The sequence below is a fragment of the Dasypus novemcinctus genome, chromosome 28 (assembly GCF_030445035.2).
Source record: "Dasypus novemcinctus isolate mDasNov1 chromosome 28, mDasNov1.1.hap2, whole genome shotgun sequence".
Classification (NCBI taxonomy): Eukaryota; Metazoa; Chordata; class Mammalia; order Cingulata; family Dasypodidae; genus Dasypus; species Dasypus novemcinctus.
The window spans coordinates 14940784-14959556 of NC_080700.1; the positions used below are offsets into that span (position 1 = coordinate 14940784).

General features: G+C 39.2%; 1 protein-coding gene across 1 annotated transcript in view; it reads right to left on the reverse strand.

Annotated features, from left to right (window-relative positions):
* The window catches only part of LOC139437773 (nephrocystin-3-like), a 50109-nt gene that overhangs the window by 18737 nt on the left and 12599 nt on the right, over positions 1–18773 (reverse strand). The window contains 2 exon segments of the mRNA XM_071212454.1: positions 769–942; positions 2361–2435. Coding sequence (XP_071068555.1) covers positions 769–942; positions 2361–2435 — 249 coding nt within the window.

Sequence of the window (18773 nt, forward strand, 5' to 3'; positions counted from 1 at the left end):
AATAATACCTCTCTCATAAAATAAATAAAATGACTAATCTATCACTCACTATGTAAGTATTCTGCTAAGAACTTTGCATGTATTGTTTTATCAAATCTTCAGTAGCCCTCTGAGGTATTATGTTAGTTCTCGCTTTACAGACAAGAGAATCCAAGCTTAGTGTGGTTGAGTAACTTGATCAAAATCCACAGGTACGAAACGGTGGAGACAGGACACAAACCCAGGCAGTCTAAATTATTAAAGCACAGATGTTGATGTTAGCTACTATAATATTCTTTAACATATTAGTTCTTACACAGATTTTTTACATTATTAAGTATTTTTTGAACTTGGGCATAGATTCTTGTGCACTTCAAATTCTACTAATTTGTTCAGATATTTAAGGGTGTTGATTAGACCAATAAAAAGGGACTAATCTGCCTATTGGATAAACTTCTGTGCTTTGTTTTCTGAATGTTTTAATAATTTGATTCTTCTAAGAATTGCCTTACTATTTCTACCAGGCTTCCTAAAATCCTAATCTTGGTCTGGGTGGTTACAGATGGTGGCATAATGAGCATGTGGGTTATAAATCGTAATCTATAGATGAAAATGTTTGATGTTTATAAGTTTATTTGACTCTTTCACTATACAATAAACTTAATTGCATCTCAACATGGATAATCAAAGCATAAGGGCAGTCTTCACCTTGACTCTGTTTAGGTGGGAACACAATCACAACACAGCCATTAAATGGGGACTGATCTCTGTTGGAACAAGCATGCTTACTTTCTCAAATCCCAACTCATGGGTTGAATTAGAAGCCTGTCGAAAAGTTTCCATTTGCTCTTGTTCATCATGTATGTCCCACAGAACATCACCAAAATCATCTTCTTCTGGAATGGAATCTTCACTGCCCAAATCCTTACTCTCCAGGTCTGTGTTCTCAAAGCCCAGTATGTCCTAAACACCAAGAACAAGCACATGAAAATGAATGAGTATAAAAACCTTGCAGTGTGGGACAGCACACAGGTCTGCAGTGAGCTTTACCTACTTATGAAGGCAAATCCAAGCCAGGAGGCCTTTGTACAACTACAAAAATATGTCTATAGTTATAAAAACAAACACCAATTGAGAGAAAAAGGAAATACTAAAAACAATAAAAAAGAAAACCTTTTCCTTTTATTAAAAATAAAGCTAGGGGGGTATTTGAATCTTATGGAACTTGTTTCCTGAAAAATGTTTCACAATATCTTTGGTTATATCTGGTGGATGAAAAATTTTAAAGATTTCTATTAATGCCTGAGAAATAGATTGTGTTACATTTTATAAGAATTTAATTACTAAGATGGGGTTTCTTGGTATCAAATACCTCTGCCGTTATGTCTAGTCTTCATATTAGATGACTGAAAATATGTTGTGTGTCCTTCAAGCATTAGAAGATGGTTAATAAGTTCATTTTTACTTGTGGCCATTCATTCTACCCAATGCATTTTACTTATCATGATCCTAAAATTCACAATGTTATCGACAAGATCAAAATCGGTAATAGCCTTTAGACTAAAGAATACTCCACAAATAGTGTTGGCAGAACTCGTATCATTAGGTTTGGAGCTTACTCTTCTCAGCTAACAAATCTCCATGCTGGTAATGCAAATTAATCAGAAAAGATAATCTAATCCCCTACTTTTCAATAGGTCCCCAGTACCCTGGGGAGGTGGTCAAGGGGCTAACCATGGTATATTTTCCTTTAATATGCGTTTCACTTGAAGATGGGGCTATTTTGTTTTATAATCATTATTAGCATGTTTGCTAATGTATACTTTAAAGCTGATTTTTATATTAAATATAAACAGGCATACTACTGAGCAGAATATATAACTCTTATAAAACCTCAAGATAATACTTGAAGCTTCAAAGAAAGTTTGACCTTGAGACACCTCTGTGGTCCTCTGTTCTCAGACCCTAGAGGTGAGCTGTCCTCCTCCTCTGCTGTCAGGGATCATGTGGTGGAAACATTTGAGAAGGACTTTTCTGATACATAAAAATTCAAAGTGTACAGGGAAGCTAAGGAGACTCTATTGCAAAAACCTAAAGTTTTCCTCAAATACTTACCTTTGAACGGGCACTTTTGAAATATATTTTACATATAACAAGCATTCAAGCACCAGAGAGCTCTGTGAGAAAGACGAGAAAGAAAGATGTCTAGTGTGAGAAATATCATGGTAAGATCGTGAGGACGAACTGACAACAGAAACAGCCGCATTGTTTGTAAATAACAAGTGGTTTGAAAAAAAAGTGGTTTTCTCTGGAAAACTCCATTTTACGGAAAACAGTCTAAGATATTTTAGATGAAAATCTTACAGGGTTTGCATATGTACCTGTTTAATAATGTTTTCTACATAAACATAAGTTTTATATACTCCTTCTACAGGATCTCCTGAGTGATCAATGAGCTGGAAAAAAAGAGAAGTGTGAAAGTAAGATACACAAAAATAAGAATAACAGAAGGGGGAGGGAGTAGTAGTGGTAAACACTTTTTTATACATTTTTTTAATTAGGGAAGTTGTGTGTTTACAGAAAAATCATGCATAAAATACAGAGTTCCCATATAGGGATAAACAATTTTATAATGCTAGATTATGCACCAGGACTGTTCTAAGTACTTTACATTTATCCTCACAACAACTCTACAGGGAAAATATTATTATCCCCACTTTACGTAGAAGGAAACTAGGTAAGTTCGGTAATATGTCTGAGGTCACACATTGGTCACATGGAGTCTGTATTTTTATATTTTCCAGAGCATTCAGTTATAGGGGATTTTATGTGGACAATGTTACAACAAAACAAAAAGTTTACATTTTTTTGCCTATGTGTGCAAATTCTGTCTTATTTCCATACCACTCAACATAAATAACCTTTGAAATACACCAGTATCAAATTTTATACCAGCAGTTATAACTCTACAAAATATAAAAAGCAAAATGATACTTTGCTATATAAAAATGGTACTTTGCTGAGTTTACTGAAAGAAGAAGGCCCTATCTATAAAGAACATACATATGGTTAATAAATGATTAATATTTGATAAGATTAGAATATTAAACTAGAATGGTTTCAAAAAGCCTATCAAGTGAATTGGCATGGAAATTCATTTTACATTTACAAGTATAAATCATGGTAGAGAGAGCTTATTTTACTCCTATTTTGATTAAATAAATTCAGCATTCTAGTATATTGCTTTTAAAAAGCAGTATTTATAGGATAAAGGTAAGTGATAGGAATTAATATCTTTTCTCATGGGACCTGAAAGAGTAGCTTGATACTAAAATAATTAAAACAAAGAATGAAATGGTTCTGGAGATGAACTATAATAAAAGTACACTTCTTTTTATCCTTAAAGTTCTTTGGTTTAATCTCTGCTAGTCTCAAGCTGTCTTTTCCACATTAAAAGATGCAAAGAAAAATTCTGGCTGGGCACAGAAATCCTAGAGTTGTTTTCAATATACTCTTAACACTAATTATAAACACATATATCAAGGTATCTCAGTCTACAGTATTGCAAAGCCTATAATTTGTTCTAAAATCCTGCCACGCATCTCTCAAACCCATCCTCAGTTTTTTGTTTTTCCCAATGTTCTTAGAAAGGTCACTATAAAAAGGCTTCTCTTTACACTAATTCTCAGTGAGCAGAGAGAAGACTCAGTCCTTGTGAGAAAAGCACAGAGAAGAACCTGTCATGACCACTCACAGAGCATATCTGTAGTCATATATTGCTATTTATTTCTCTCCTCTCTATCCACATCTAATCCATTAGGAAACCTGGTTGGCTCTACTGTCAAAAATTTATCCAGAATCCAGCCACTTCTCATGACCCCCTCTACTACCACCCTGGTCCAAGCCACCAGTGTCTCCTGCCTGGAAGACTACAATAGCTCCCTGACTTTGCTTTCCCCCACGACCCTCCAAACCAAGGTCTACTCTCAACACAGCAGCTTAAGACATCACTGTCACACGACCATGTCAGATCCTGTCATTCTACTGCTTCAAGTCCTCCAACGGCTCCTATGCCATTCCAAAAACGAAAAGCCAAGGTTATTTAAATCGTCTCTAAGGTTCTTCACGATCAGGCCACCTGCTGCCTCTGGCTCTCTCTCCTCCTCTGCTCTCCTCCGTCACTCTGCTCTAGCAACACTGGCCTCTGTTCTCTCCCTAAACGTGCCAGGCTCACTCCCATTTCCTCCGCTCCTGCTCTTTCCTCTGCCAAGTATGTTCTGAACCAGATAATTTTTATAATTGTACTATTAACTATAGCTCAAGGTTTAATTTAAGGCTCACTGTTTGTGTAGTGCAGTTCCACAGAGTTTTTAAAAATTGTTACTCTACGACCATATATACAACCTAGTCTTCCCCCTTTTAATTACATCCAGATATGTATTTCAGTGCTGTTAAGTACATTCACAATATTGTGCTACCATCACCATCATGCATTATACCAAAACATTTCCATCGTTTCAAATAAAACCCTGTACATTTTATGCCTCATATTCCATTCCCTATTCCCACCCCATTTCCTGGTAACCCACATTCTAGATTCTGACTCTACGAGTCTGCTTATTAAAATTATTTCATGTCAGTGACATCACACAATACTGGTCCTTTATGTCTGGCTTTTTTCACTCAACATGATGTCTTCAAGGTCATCCATGTTGTCTCATGCATCAGAACTTCACTCCTTTAAATGGCTGAACAGTGTTCCACTGTATATATATATTCGCACCACATTTTGTTGATCCATTCATCCGCTGATGGACACTTGGCTTACTTTCATCTTTTGGCAACTATGGAGAAGGCTGCTATGAACATCAGTGTGGAAAAAATCCTAGTTTTCAGTTCTTTTGGTTGTATACCTAGTAGTGGGATTGCCAGGTCATCAAGTAATTCTACACCTAATTGTCTGAGGAACTGCCGAACTGTCTTCCACAGAAGTTGCACCATTTCACTTTGCCACCAGCAATGAATTAGTGTTCCTATTTCTCTTCATCCTTTCCAATAATTGCCATTTTCCACCTCTTTAACAGCAGTCATTCTAATGGGTATGAAATGGTATCTCATTGTGATTTTGATTTGATTTCTCTGATGGCTAATGATGTTGAGAATCTTTTCATGAGCTTTCTGGCCATTCAAATATTTTCTTTGGAGAAATGCCTATTCAAATCTTTGGCTTATTTTTTTAAACTAGGTTATATGTCTTTTTTGTTAAGTTGCAAGATTTCTTTATATATTCTGGAAATTAAAGCTCTATCAGAGAAAGATGGAGAAAGACATAGGACTCTCTTCTCTTCCAGAAAAATAGCTAGAGGACAGGCAGAAATGGCCTGGAAAAATATCTTGTAGGGCTTAGCATACCAGAAGGCTGGACCCTGCCCAGAAGAGAGAGGGGCAAAGGAAAAGAATCACATTGGTAAAACTGTAAGTTAGAAGGAGCAAGTCTGGCAACTTCCCCATCCTATAGACACTCTTGAATTCCCAGGCCTTGGGGCTTGCAGCTACAGACAAAGGGGGCCCCAGAGATCCAGCTCCTCAGAAAGGGGGGAGAGAGGAATGCAGCCCAAGGCTGACTCAGCTTCTGACCCACAAATCTGGTCTGCTGTGCCCACGAACCTGTCCAGGACAGGTGGGGCCGCACCATTGTTTGTCCTGGAAGCCACCAAGGGGCTAAGGAGATCCGACCCTCTCAATCTCCCTCTCTACTGACCTGGACTGGTTGAAGACAGAGGGGAGTGGACTTATTCCCTACCTCAGGAAAGGGATGGGACTGCCAGCAAAGGCTGGAGAACTGCCTCAGAGAAGTTTGAATATAAGGCTCTTAACTTCCGGGCAGGATCCTCTATCACACTGATATGGTCCCTGTTGCAGCAAACATACTCCAACCAGGATTTGAAATGAGGCTGCCAACAATCGCCTTCTGCTGGAGAACTAAGGAAGTGCATGGGAGGAAATTAAAGCAAATATGATTTCAAATGTTTTGTCCATTAACTTTGGTGGAAAATCTTTCTATTTTTAAATTGTCAATTTTCATGCTTGCCAGCAGTAAGAGAGATGCTCTCATTCATAGCTGGTAGAAATAGGCTTTGGTGCTGTCCTTCTGTAAAATACTTTGAAAATATTCTTCAAATGTCTGCAAATGTTCATAGGTTTTGAACTACAATCTCGATACTTGAGAATCCATCTGAAAGACATGAACGTAGATCAATTCTCCATGTACAAGCATTTTTGGCATGTATTTATTACAATTTAAAAATTGGAAGTAAAATCTTGCTTTTGTCCGTTTTTGATTAGTAGTGAAGTTGGATATGTTGTCAGATCCACATTTCTTATTTGTATCTGTTCTTTAATGCTGCAGGTTTTACTTTTATAGTTTAATACTTCCACACCAAGACACAACTGTGACAAAGTTTAATCTTCAAAATTCTTACAAATGATTTTAGGGGAAAATATGTGGACTGGGAGGAAGAACATATTAAAAGAGAGAAAAAAGTTTTTTAATGCTTTTATTATTGAAATTAAAACATTTGTGGCATTATGTGGTATTAGCAGAGTTGTGAAATGGTAACAATTTTTTTTCTTAAGAAAAATAGCATGATAATAAATATGAATGACTTTTTCAAATGTATTGAAAGACACTGTGCAATAATAAATATACCTTTTCTTTTTTTTTGATTTTGTAAAAATATTACATTAAAAAAATATGAGGTCCCATTTGACCCCACCACCCCCATCGCACCCCTCCCCCCCCCCCCCAGCAACACTCACTCCCATCATCGTGACACATCCATTGCATTTGGTAAGTACATCTCTGGGTATCTCTGCACCTCATGGTCATTGGTCTACATCATGGCCCACACTCTCCCCCATTCCATCCAGTGAGCCCTGGGAGGATTTACAATGTCCGGTGATTGCCCCTGAAGCACCATCCAGGGCAATTCCAAGTCCCAAAGGCACCTCCACATCTCATCTCTTCCTGCCATTCCCCATACCCATCAGCCACCATGTCCACTTTTCCCACTCCATTGCCACCTTTTCTCTGAGGTCCTTGGATTGGTTGTGTCTGTTGCACCTCTATGTCAAGAGGAGGCTCAGATTCCACATGGTTACTGGATACAATCCTCCTGCTTTCAGTTGTAGGCACTCTAGGCTCCATGGTGTGGTGGTTGCCCTTCTTCAACTCCATCTTAGCTGAATGAGGTGAGTCCAATAATTCAGATTGTAGGAGCTGGAGTCTGTTGAGGCTCAGGGCCTGGCTATCATATTGTCAGTAAAAAGATTCAATCCCCTAAATATATCTTGAACCCCAATACCAACTACAATTCCAGTAAAGCAGCATGATAGTCTTATGAAAAGAGATCCCCTCTGGGTTCAGTTTCATCACGCAGAAACACCAGCTCCATAGAAGGGCCATCTGACATGGCAGTGAGCCCTATCTGCCATGACCGTAGAACCCGTGGATCCCTTTAGCCCTCAAAGGAACCAATACCTGGGGATTATATCTACTTTATCTGTCTCTTAGACTCTGCTCAGTTGTGCATAAGGGAAATCCTTCTGACAGCCTCCAGACTCTTTTTTTTTTAGAGACTCATAGCCATATAAACTCATTTATCCTTTCTATTTCCCCCTTACATTAGATCAAACAGCATTTTAAAGTCATATTATTCTATGTAGACAGGGATATTCTACTGATCCGCATCGAACCTTCAATTCAAGGTCATTTTCCAGTTGCATTATCAGTTGTTAGTTGATAGTGATCCCTCGGTGCCAGGGAGGCTCATCCCCGGGTGTCATGTCCCACGCTGGGGGGAAGGCCTTGCATTTAGATGCTGAGTTAGGCTTCGAGACTGGCCACATTTGAGTAACATGAAGGCTGTCAGGAGGAAATTCCCAGACACAGTGCTGCTCTAGGCCTTGTTCTTATTTCAGGCCTATAGGCTCACAAGCATAGTCATTAGTATCAGGGGCTTACTGTTGGACCTTCATTCCTTCTCGGACCTTGCCGCTGCACTTGGGGGACTGCTGCTGCTCCCCTAGGGACCACGGCACAGCACCCCCAGCCAGGGACCCAGTACCCCCCCAGCTTTAGTTTTTAATTGTTGCCACTATGAGTATATCCAAACATTACCATGCACCCTGGAGATATGCCCTGTATAGCTCCCTGTCAGCCATATATCCCCTGTCAATAGTATCCCATACCAGTATTTCTCCACTGCCATTGTTGGACCACTCTGGGATCCAGAACTTCCTGAATATTGAAGCCCCAATATCATGTCAGGATCTCTTACTAGCAAAATGGAATATAGCGATGGGTTTAAAGGTTAGATATAGAATACGTGTTGACTTGGAAAAATTCTACATCCTATCTTTTTCTTTTCCTTTTTTTTTTCCCCTAATTATTGAACTTCTCTTCACAAGAGCCCTAGACCACAGCAATTCATGTATGCAATATACAGCACTCCCACACATCCACTACAAAACCTTTTCCCTTCCACAGCGATACTCTTACAACCTATTCACAACATATTTACTTAAAGTGATGTACATAGTCTGAGACAATAGCTTTCAAACCAGGTGACATCTGTGCTTACATTGTGGTGCATACTATAGGACACGCAGTTTTCTAACATTTTTAGTTATCCTATGTTTTACATTATGGTTTATATTGTCATTCTGTCATCCCCTATATGTTTATGATGTAATATTACATATTTTATATCCATCCTTGTGTATTCTCATGAAACTCCTCTCTTACCCCACCTTTACGTTGGTTTCACACATTTAACATCCATTTTCCCATCCCCTTGGTGCCCACAGTGACAGCCAACCTACGTTTCCTGAGGAGCCACGTCCAGAGATACTTGCAACAGTGTTCAGGTCCTAAATTGCTCAGCTGCCCCAATGCCCTGGGAGCCACCCTTTCTCTAGAGAGATACAGTTCCCTCTATTTGATGGCATTAGTCCTCTCCAGGATGTGGGTCCACCCCCACTCTCACTACTTGGGTCTCTACCCAATGGTATCACCCACTCTGGCAAAATGAGCATTCAGACATTCCCCAGGAGCCCGTCCCGCATCGGACCATCCCTTCCGAGCATCCTAAACAGGTAACCCTCTTAATTATATTTTGATACGATTTTCTCAGCATTTTACTCTCAACCAACACCTGACACTCTCCTGTGTTCATATGCTACCCCTCCCTCCCCCCACTTTTTGGGCAATATTACTCATCCGCCCATCCCCATCCCCCCTCAAACCCGCAAATCCCCCTACAAAGGCAGCCTCTTGCCCCCATTTTATCTCTTCTTTGTGTTCATACTTACCGCCAGCTCATCATAAATTCCACCCCTGCAGACGTCGGCTCACATCCTTCCTCCACCCCCTGATTTCCTGTAAGCCTATCGTTCAGTCTCTAGCTCTTTGAGGCAGCTTGTTTATTTCATATCATTGAGGTCATGTAGTATTTGTCCTTCAATGCCTGGGTTGCTTCACTCAACATAAGGTTCTCAAGATTAATCCATGTTATCACGTGTGTTTGTAGTGTATTTGTTCTTACAGCCCTGTAGTATTCCATTGTGTGTATATACCACATTTTATTGATCCACTCATCTGTTGATGGGCATTTGGGTTGATTCCAACTTTTGGCAATAGTGAACAATGCTGCTATGAACATTGGTGTACATATATCGGTTTGTGTCCTTGTTTTCAGTTCTGCTGGGTATATACCCAGCAGTGGTATTGCTGGATCATATGGCAAATCTATGGTTAGCTTTTTAAGAAACCGCCAAACTGTCCTCCAGAATGGTTGGATCCTTCTGCATTCCCACCAGCAGTGGATGAGTGTTCCCCTTTCTTCACATCCTCTCCAGCATTTGTATTCTTCTGGTTTTTTTTTATAGCTGCCAGTCTTATGGGAGTAAGATGGTATCTCATTGTAGTTTTGATTTGCATTTCCCTGATAGCTAGAGATTTGGAGCATTTTTTCACGTGCTTTTTAGCCATTTGTATTTCTTCTTTGGAGAAGTGTCTGTTTAAATCTTTTTCCCATTTTTTAAATGGGTTGTTTATCTTTTTATTTTCAAGATATAGGAGTTCTTTATATATGCAAGTTATAAGTTTTTTATCAGATATATGGTTGCCAAATATTTTCTCCCATTGTGTAGGCTCCCTTTTTACTTTCTTACCAAACTCCTTTGAGGTGCAGAAGGCTTTAATTTTGAGGAAGTCCCATTTATCTATTAGTTCTTTTGCTGCTCGTGCTTTTGGTGTGATATTCATGAAGCCATTTCCTATTACTAGGTCCTGTAGATGTTTCCCTACACTGCTTTCCAAGGTTTTTATGGCCTTGGCTCTTATATTTAGGTCTTTGATCCATCTTGAGTTGATCTTTGTATAAGGTGTGAGATGGTAATCCTCTTTCATTCTTCTACATATGGATATCCAGTTCTCCAGGCACCATTTGTTGAATAGGCCACTCTCTCCCAGTTGAGAGGGTTTGGTGGCTTTATCGAATATTATATGGCTATATATGTGAGGTTCTATATCAGAGCTTTCATTTCGATTCCATTGGTCTGTGTGTCTCTCCTTGTGCCAATACCATGCTGTTTTCACTACTGTAGCTTTGTAGTATGTTTTGAAGTCAGGTAGTGTGATTCCTCCAATTTCGTTTTTCTTTTTCAGTATGTCTTTGGCTATTCGGGGTCTCTTTCTATTCCAAATAAATTTCATAGTTAGTTTTTCTAGTTCCTTAAAGAAGGCTGTGTTGATTTTTATTGGGATTGCATTGAATGTGTAGATCAGTTTTGGTAGGATAGACATCTTGATAATATTCAGTCTTCCTATCCATGAACAAGGAATATTCTTCCATTTATTTAGGTCTTCTTTAATTTCCTTGAACAGTCTTGTATAGTTCTCGGTGTATAAGTTTTTTACTTCTTTAGTTAAATTTATTCCTAAGTATTTGATTTTTTTATTTTCTATTGTGAATGGTATTTGTTTCTTGATTTCCTCCTGATCTTGCTCATTATTGGTGTACAGAAATGCTACTGATTTTTGCGCATTGATCTTATAACCTGCAACTTTACTAAACTCATTTATGAGTTCTAGAAGCTTTGTTGTAGATCTCTCAGGGTTTTCTATGTATAGGATCATGTCATCTGCAAATAATGAAATTTTGACTTCTTCCTTTCCAATTTGAATGCCTTTTATATCTGGTTCTTGCCTCAGTGCTCGAGCAAGTACTTCTAAGACAATGTTAAATAGGAGTGGAGACAATGGGCATCCTTGTCTTGTTCCTGAGTTTAGAGGGAAGGATTTTAGTATTTCTCCATTATAAACAATGTTGGCTGTAGGTTTTTCATATATACTCTTTATCATGTTCAAAAAATTTCCTTGTATTCCAATCTTTTGGAGTGTTTTTATCAAGAAAGGGTGCTGTATTTTGTCAAATGCTTTTTCTGCATCTATAGATATAATCATGTGATTTTTTTCCTTCAATCTGTTTATATGGTGTATTATGTTGATTGATTTTCTTATGTTGAACCATCCTTGCATACCTGGAATAAATCCCACTTGGTCATGGTGTATAATTCATTTAATGTGTTGTTGAATACGATTAGCAAGTGTTTTGTTGAGTATTTTTGCATCTAGGTTCATTAGAGAAATTGGTCTGTAATTTTCCTTTTTTGTGGTGTCTTTGTTTGGCTTTGGAACTAGGGTAATGTTGGCGTCATAGAAGGAGTTCGGCAATGTTCCATCTGTTTCGATTTTTTGGAATAGTTTCAGCAGGATTGGTGTTAGTTCTTTCCGGAATGTTTTGTAGAATTCACCTGTGAAGCCGTCTGGCCCTGGGCTCTTCTTAGTTGGGAGATTTTTAATGACTGATTCTATCTCTCTGCTTGTGATTGGTTTGTTAAGATCATCAATTTCTTCTTTCGTCAATATGGGTTGCTTATGTGTTTCTAGGAATTTGTTCATTTCCTCTAAATTGTCATTTTTGTTGGAATATAGTTTTTCAAAGTATCCTCTTATGATAGTCTTTATTTCTGTGGGGTCAGTGGTGATATCGCCTTTCTCATTTCTTATTTTGTGTATTTGCATCTTCTCTCTTTTTTTCTTTGTTAGTCTCACTAAAGGTTTGTCAATTTTGTTGATCTTCTCAAAAAACCAGCTCTTGGTCTTGTTTATCTTTTCAAGTGCTTTCTTATTTTCTATTTCATTTAGTTCTGCTCTTATCTTTATTTCCTTCCTTCTTCTTCCTGTTGGGTCACTTTGTTGTTGTTTTTCTAATTCCTTCAAATGTGCAGTTAATTCTTCAATTTTTGCTCTTTCTTCTTTTTTGATATATGAATTTATGGCTATAAATTTCCCTCTCAGTACTGCTTTTGCTGTATCCCATAAATTTTGGTATGTTGTGTTATCATTATCATTTGTTTCAAGGTAGCCATTGATTTCTTTTGAGATTTCCTCTTTGATCCACTGTTTTTCTAAGAGTGTGCTGTTTAATTTCCAAATCGTGGTGTGAAACCTGGGCCTCTGTCCCTTGCAAATTTCCAGCTTGACTCCACTGTGGTCAGAGATATTGTTTTGTATGATTTCAATCTTTCTGAATTCATTCAGCCTTTCTTTGTGGCCTAGCATATGGTCTATCTTGGAGAATGATCCATCTGCACTTGAGAAGAATGTATATCCTGCTGTGTTTGGGTGTAATGATCTATATATGTCTATTAGTTCCAGCTCCTCTAATATACTGTTCAAATGTTTTGTTTCTTTAGTGATTCTCTTTTGAGATGTTCTGTCCAAGGTAGATAGTGGTGTATTAAAATCCCCCACTATGATTGTAGATGCATCTATTGTTTCACTTAGTTTTTCCGGCGTTTGTCTCACGTACTTAGAGGCACCCTTGTTAGGAGCATAAATATTTATGATTGTTTGATCTTCTTGACAAATTTTCCCTTTCACTAAAATGTAGTATCCTTCTCTGTCTCTCACAATTGTTTCACATTTAAAGTCTATTTTGTCTGATATTAATATAGCTACTCCTGCCTTTTTTTTTGGTTATTGTTTGCTTGTATGATTGTTTTCCAGCCATTCACTTTCAATCTCCATGCGTCTCTGGGTCTAAGATGTGTCTCTTGTAGACAGCATACAGATGGGTCATATTTCCTTATCCAATGTCCCAGTCTGAATCTTTTGATAGGTGAGTTTAATCCGTTGACATTCAGTGTTATTACTTTCAAGGAATTATTTGTGTTAGCCATATTTTTATTGGATTTGTGTTTGTCATATTTTGTTTGTATTTTTCCCCCATCTAGTTTGTCTTTTTTTGTTGCTCTTATACTCTCCTCCAACTCTGCCTGTCCTGTTTTTTCCTTTCTTCCTGCAGAACTCCCTTTAGAACTTCTTGAAGGGGAGGTTTCTTGTTGATATACTCTTTCAGTTTCTGTTTGTCTGTGAATATTTTGAACTCTCCATCATGTTTGAATGTTAGTTTAGCTGGATATAGTATTCTTGGTTGGAAATTTTTTTCCTTTAGTACCTTGAGTATATCATACCACTGCCTCCTTGCCTCCATGGTTTCAGAAGAGAAATCAGCACTTAATCTTATGGAGATTCCCTTGTATGTGATGGTTTTCTTTTCTCTTGCTGCTTTTAGGATTTTCTCTTTGTGTTGAGCATTGGATAATTTGATGAGTATATGTCTTGGGGTGGGTCTGTTGGGGTTTATGACCAGTGGAGTGCGCTGTGCTTCTTGGATATGTACGTCTGTCTCTTTCAGTAGATTTGGGAAGTTTTCAGCCATTATTTCCTGCAACACTCCTTCTGACCCCTTTCCCTTCTCTTCTCCTTCTGGAATACCTATAATACGTATATTTGAGCGTTTTGCATTGTCATTCAGGTCCCTAAATCCTAGCTGGATTTTTTCTATCTTTTTATCGACCCCTTCTACTATCTGTTTGATTTCTGATGTACTGTCTTCCACATCACTAATTCTCTGCTCTGCCTCTTCTAGTCTGTTGATATTTGCTGCAAGTGCATTTTTGATTTCTTGAACTGTGGTGTTCATTCCCATCATGTCTGTTATGTTTTTGCGTATGTCTGCAATTTCCCCTCCCAGTGTTGTCTTCATGTTGTTAACCTCTTTCATTACTTCATCAAATTTGTTGGTGATAAATGTTGTGAGATCTTTCATTGCTTGTGCGAAGTTCTGCTCCCCTTCCTGAGTTTTAGTTTGTTGATTGGATTCAGCCATGGTTTCCTGATTACTGATTTGGTTGGTCGATTTTTGTTGCTTTCTGGTCATCCTTTTATCTTGACGGGTTTAATCAGTTCCTTAGCTTCTTTGTCTAGTCTTGAAGATTAATTAGCAGTCATTTTTGTGTAAGTGTTATATCTTCTTTTTGTCACTTTGTTCTTCTTATTCTAATTTCTTGTTGCTGGTTAAGTTCACTTTAAAGGAAAGTATTAGTGCCAGGGAAAGGCAATTGTGTAAGCAAGGAAAAAGTGTAGAATAGTATTGGTGATATATGTTAACAAAGCAAGAATATGAGATCTGGGAGGATGGAGGTTAGATTCATGTAGATTGTGTAGAGTTATAGCTGTAGGTAGAGTACCTTTTATGAGGTAGATGACTGAATATGGGAGGAATATGGTATGAGCTACAAAGCTATTGTTTTTGTGAGAGAGGGAAAAAGAAAAGAAAGATAATAGTTTCAAGAGTGGATACCAAACAGAAAACAGAAGAAAGGTATTAGAAATTAAGAGTTAGACACTTTGTGGATCAAAGAACGGGAGGTGGGGGGTGGAATATAGGAGAGACAGTAGATGATAGCGGATATCAAGATGCAGGGGAAGGGGGATAGTGTAGGTAGCCTAAATCAGTTCACACAGAAATGAGGCAGTGGAGGATGGGAAAACCCAGCAAATGTGAGGTGTTCCCTGTAGCACCTATTGTATACTTGAATTAAAATAAAATAAGTGGAAAATGAGGGACAAGAGGGAGAGAGAAAACCGAAAAAGAAAAACTAATTATAATAAAGAAAAAAAGAAAGACGAGCAGAAAGGAAGAAAGAAAAAGAGGGTGGGCAAATGGTGGGGAACAGGTAGGGGGAAGAGAAATACAGGTATACACGTGCCACAATTGCAACACTATCTAAACCAACAACGAAAAAAACCCCTAAATAACTGTATAAAAAAAGGACTTTGGGGGACACGCTAGGAGAAAAGACTAGGGGATAATGCAATATTAGCAATCAGGGCATCAAAAAGAGTAAAAAATAAGATAAAGTGAAAATAAAAACAAAACAATATGAACCAATAAAGATAAAATGCAAACGTTAAGGTCCAGGGCACTCAAGGACCCCAGGTAGACCCCAGGGCATGATGGATTCAGGAGTGGAAAGTCTGAGACACTGAAGACTCAAGAGGTGTGAGTCTGGGGTGTGGACCACCAGAGTCCAGGGGACCCAGACCTGGCAACCTCAAATCTGGTCAACAGGAAGCTTAGGAGCCCCGTAGTGCAACACAGTCCTCAGGGATCCCCGTAGCTGGGTGCCAGCCCCGTGGGGGAAGCCAGGTCTGCAAACTCTATATTTAATGTCTGATCACTGCAATTCACCTACTCCTCAGGGTTTCAGCCTTTGGACAGCTCCCTCCCTGTGCTCCCACACAACGGCCACTTGAGGGCACCTCTACACCACAGCCAGTTCAATGACCCAGATCCCAAGCCCCGCCGGGTGGGCTGGGCTTCAGCTGGAAACGCCGAAAACAGACTCCAAGACCGGAAGTCCCAAACTTCGTAAAATATTCCCCAATCGGCTTCCAGACGTGTCCCCCTCCCTCACTGCACCCTACAACAATCTCCCAATTGTGTCCCCTTATTGCCAAAAATCCAATTCCGTTGCAGATCGGCAGCCGGACCTGTGGGGATGGGGCTCCAGGCGGAAGCGCTACCCCCCCGTCCGGCGACCAAAACGTCCCCCGCTTCACAACAAAACACCGTCTGTCTCCCAAAATCGATCTGCAAAGGAGTCCTGTCCCATCAACCCCCCACCAGCCGGCCCAGTACCCACGAATTCCTCAGCACCACAGAGCCTCCAAAATAAGGAAAAAAACAAACAAAAAAACAACCCTGGCCGCGGCGGCTTCCCGAGCTGCTGCAGCGCCCGACACCGCGGCTCCGCCCACCCAAGGAGAGAACTTTCCGCGCCCAGCTGGGACCTCCGTTTATATATTATAGAAGTATCCTCTCTGTTACCTTCCCACCAAATCCACGTCCAGACACCTTCCAACCAGCAAAAATCCCCAAAACAGCGTGGTCCCAAAGAGCCTTCAACACTGCCCAGCTGCCCCCTGCAGAGACGTTACCAGGCAAGTTCACTCAGCCACCATCTTGCCCCCTCTCCACCTTTTCTTACTACCTGTAAAAAAAAATTTTATCCAGCCTTTACAACCTCCTTTCCCAAGGCCCTTAGAAGCAGGTCTGCAACCCATTACTGGGTCCAGGTCCAGATTTTAGCAACTAACAGGGACAGTCCTAAAGACCCAGATCAGGTTAAACCAAGAATCAAAGAACAGGAATAACACACAGTTTTTCCCACTAAGTTCCTATGAAAGAGTGATTGAGCATCTGAGTAAACTCACCTTCCTAACCAGATTCCTAGACATCAGCAAAAAATTACAAGCCATACTAAGAAAATGGAAGAAATGGCCCAGGGAAAGGAATAGACCAAAGCCCCAAAAGAGACATTGAATCTGAGACAACTAGTCAATGAGATGTACACAAATTTCCAAAAGAAAATTAATGAATTGAAAGACAATATGGCTAAAGAGATAACAGCAAGAAAACATGGATGAAGCACAAAGAAGAACCAGAAAAACCGAACAGAAAAGTAAGAGAGCTCATGGCAAGGAAAGACATGAAAGATAAGATCAGAAACACATTAGCAACATATAACAGCAAATTCGAAATGACAGAAGAAAGAATAAGTGATACAGAAGACACAACAGACAAAATTGAAGACAGAAAAGAACACAGAGAGAAAAGAATGGTAAAAATGAGCAGGGGCTCAGGAAGTTGAATGGTAACACAAAAATGCAATGATGTATATGTCATGAGAAGGGAAGGGAAAAGGGGTAGAAAGAGTGTTTGAGGAAATAATAGCTGAAAATTTCCCAACAATCATGAAAGAAATGGATTTACATGTCCAAGAAGCACAATGTATCCCAATCAGAATAAATCTGAATAGACCTACCACAAGACACATATTACTCAGAAGATCAATCATCAAAGATAAAGAGAAAATTCTGAGAGCAGCAAGGGAGAAACAATCCGTCACATGTGAGGGATGCCAAATGAGACTTACTGTAGATTTCTCATCAGAAACCAGGGAGGTTAGAAGACAGTGGTATGATACAATTAAGAGATGAAAAAAGAAAAACTGCCAGCCAAAAATTCTTTATCAAGCAAAACTGTCCTTCAAATATGAAAGTGAGTTTAAAATATTCAAAAATGAACAAAAACTAAGAAAGTTCATAAAAAAGAATCCACCTTTGCAGGAAATATTAAAGGGAGCCTTACAGACTAAAAGAAAAAGACAGGAGAGAGAAGCTTGCAGGAGAGTACAGAAGACAAGAATAGCAGAAAGAATAACCAAAGAGTAAATAAGACAGAGGAAAATAAGATGACATATGAAAATCAAAGAATAAAATGGTGGAAGAAAATAATTAACTTACAGGAATATCATTGAGTGTGAATGTCTTAAACTCCCAATCAAAAGATATAGGCTGACAGAATGGATTAAAAATAAATGAGCCATGGGAAGCGGACTTGGCCCAATGGATAGGGCATCAGCCTACTATATGGGAGGTCTTTAGTTCAAACCCCAGGCCTCCTTGACCTGTGTAGAGCTGGCCCATATGCAGTGCTGATGTGCGCAAGGGTGTCCCCCAAGTAGGGGAGCCCGGTGCGCAAGGAGTGCACCCTGTAAGGAGAGCCACCCAGCGTGAAAGAAAGTGCAGCCTGCCCAGAAATGGCACCGCATACATGGAGAGCTGATGCAGAAAGATGATGCAATAAAAAGAGACACAGATTCCGGGTGCTGTTAACAAGGATAGAAGCGGTCATGGAAGAACACACAGTGAATGAAAACAAAGAGCAGACAACTGGGGCGACAGGGAAGGGGAGAGAAATAAATAAATAAAATAAAATAAAATAAAATAAAATCTTTAAAAAAAATACATGAGTCATCCACATGCTGCCTACAAGAGACTCCTTTAGACACAGGGATACAAACTGGTTGAAAGTGAAAGGTTGGAAAAAGAGATCTTCATGCAAACAGTAGCCAAAAAAGAGCATGGGTAGCTATACTAATTTTGGACAAAACAGACTTTAAATATAAAAAAGTTATGAGAGATACAAAAGGCCCTTATATATTAATAAAAGGGACAATCCACCAGGAAGAATTAATCATAAATGTCTATTACCTAACCAGGGTACCCCAAAATACATGAGGCAAAATCTGGCAAAACTGAATGGAGAAACAGACATACCCACAACAATAGTTGGAGGCTTCAACACACCACTCATATCATTATATGGAACAACAAGATAGAAGATCAACAAGAAAACAGAGAACTTGAACAATCTGATAAATGAGCTAGACCTAGCAGACATATATAGAATACTGCCTCCCAAATCAGCAAGTTATACATTCTTCTCAAGTGCTCATGGGTCTTTCTCCAGGAT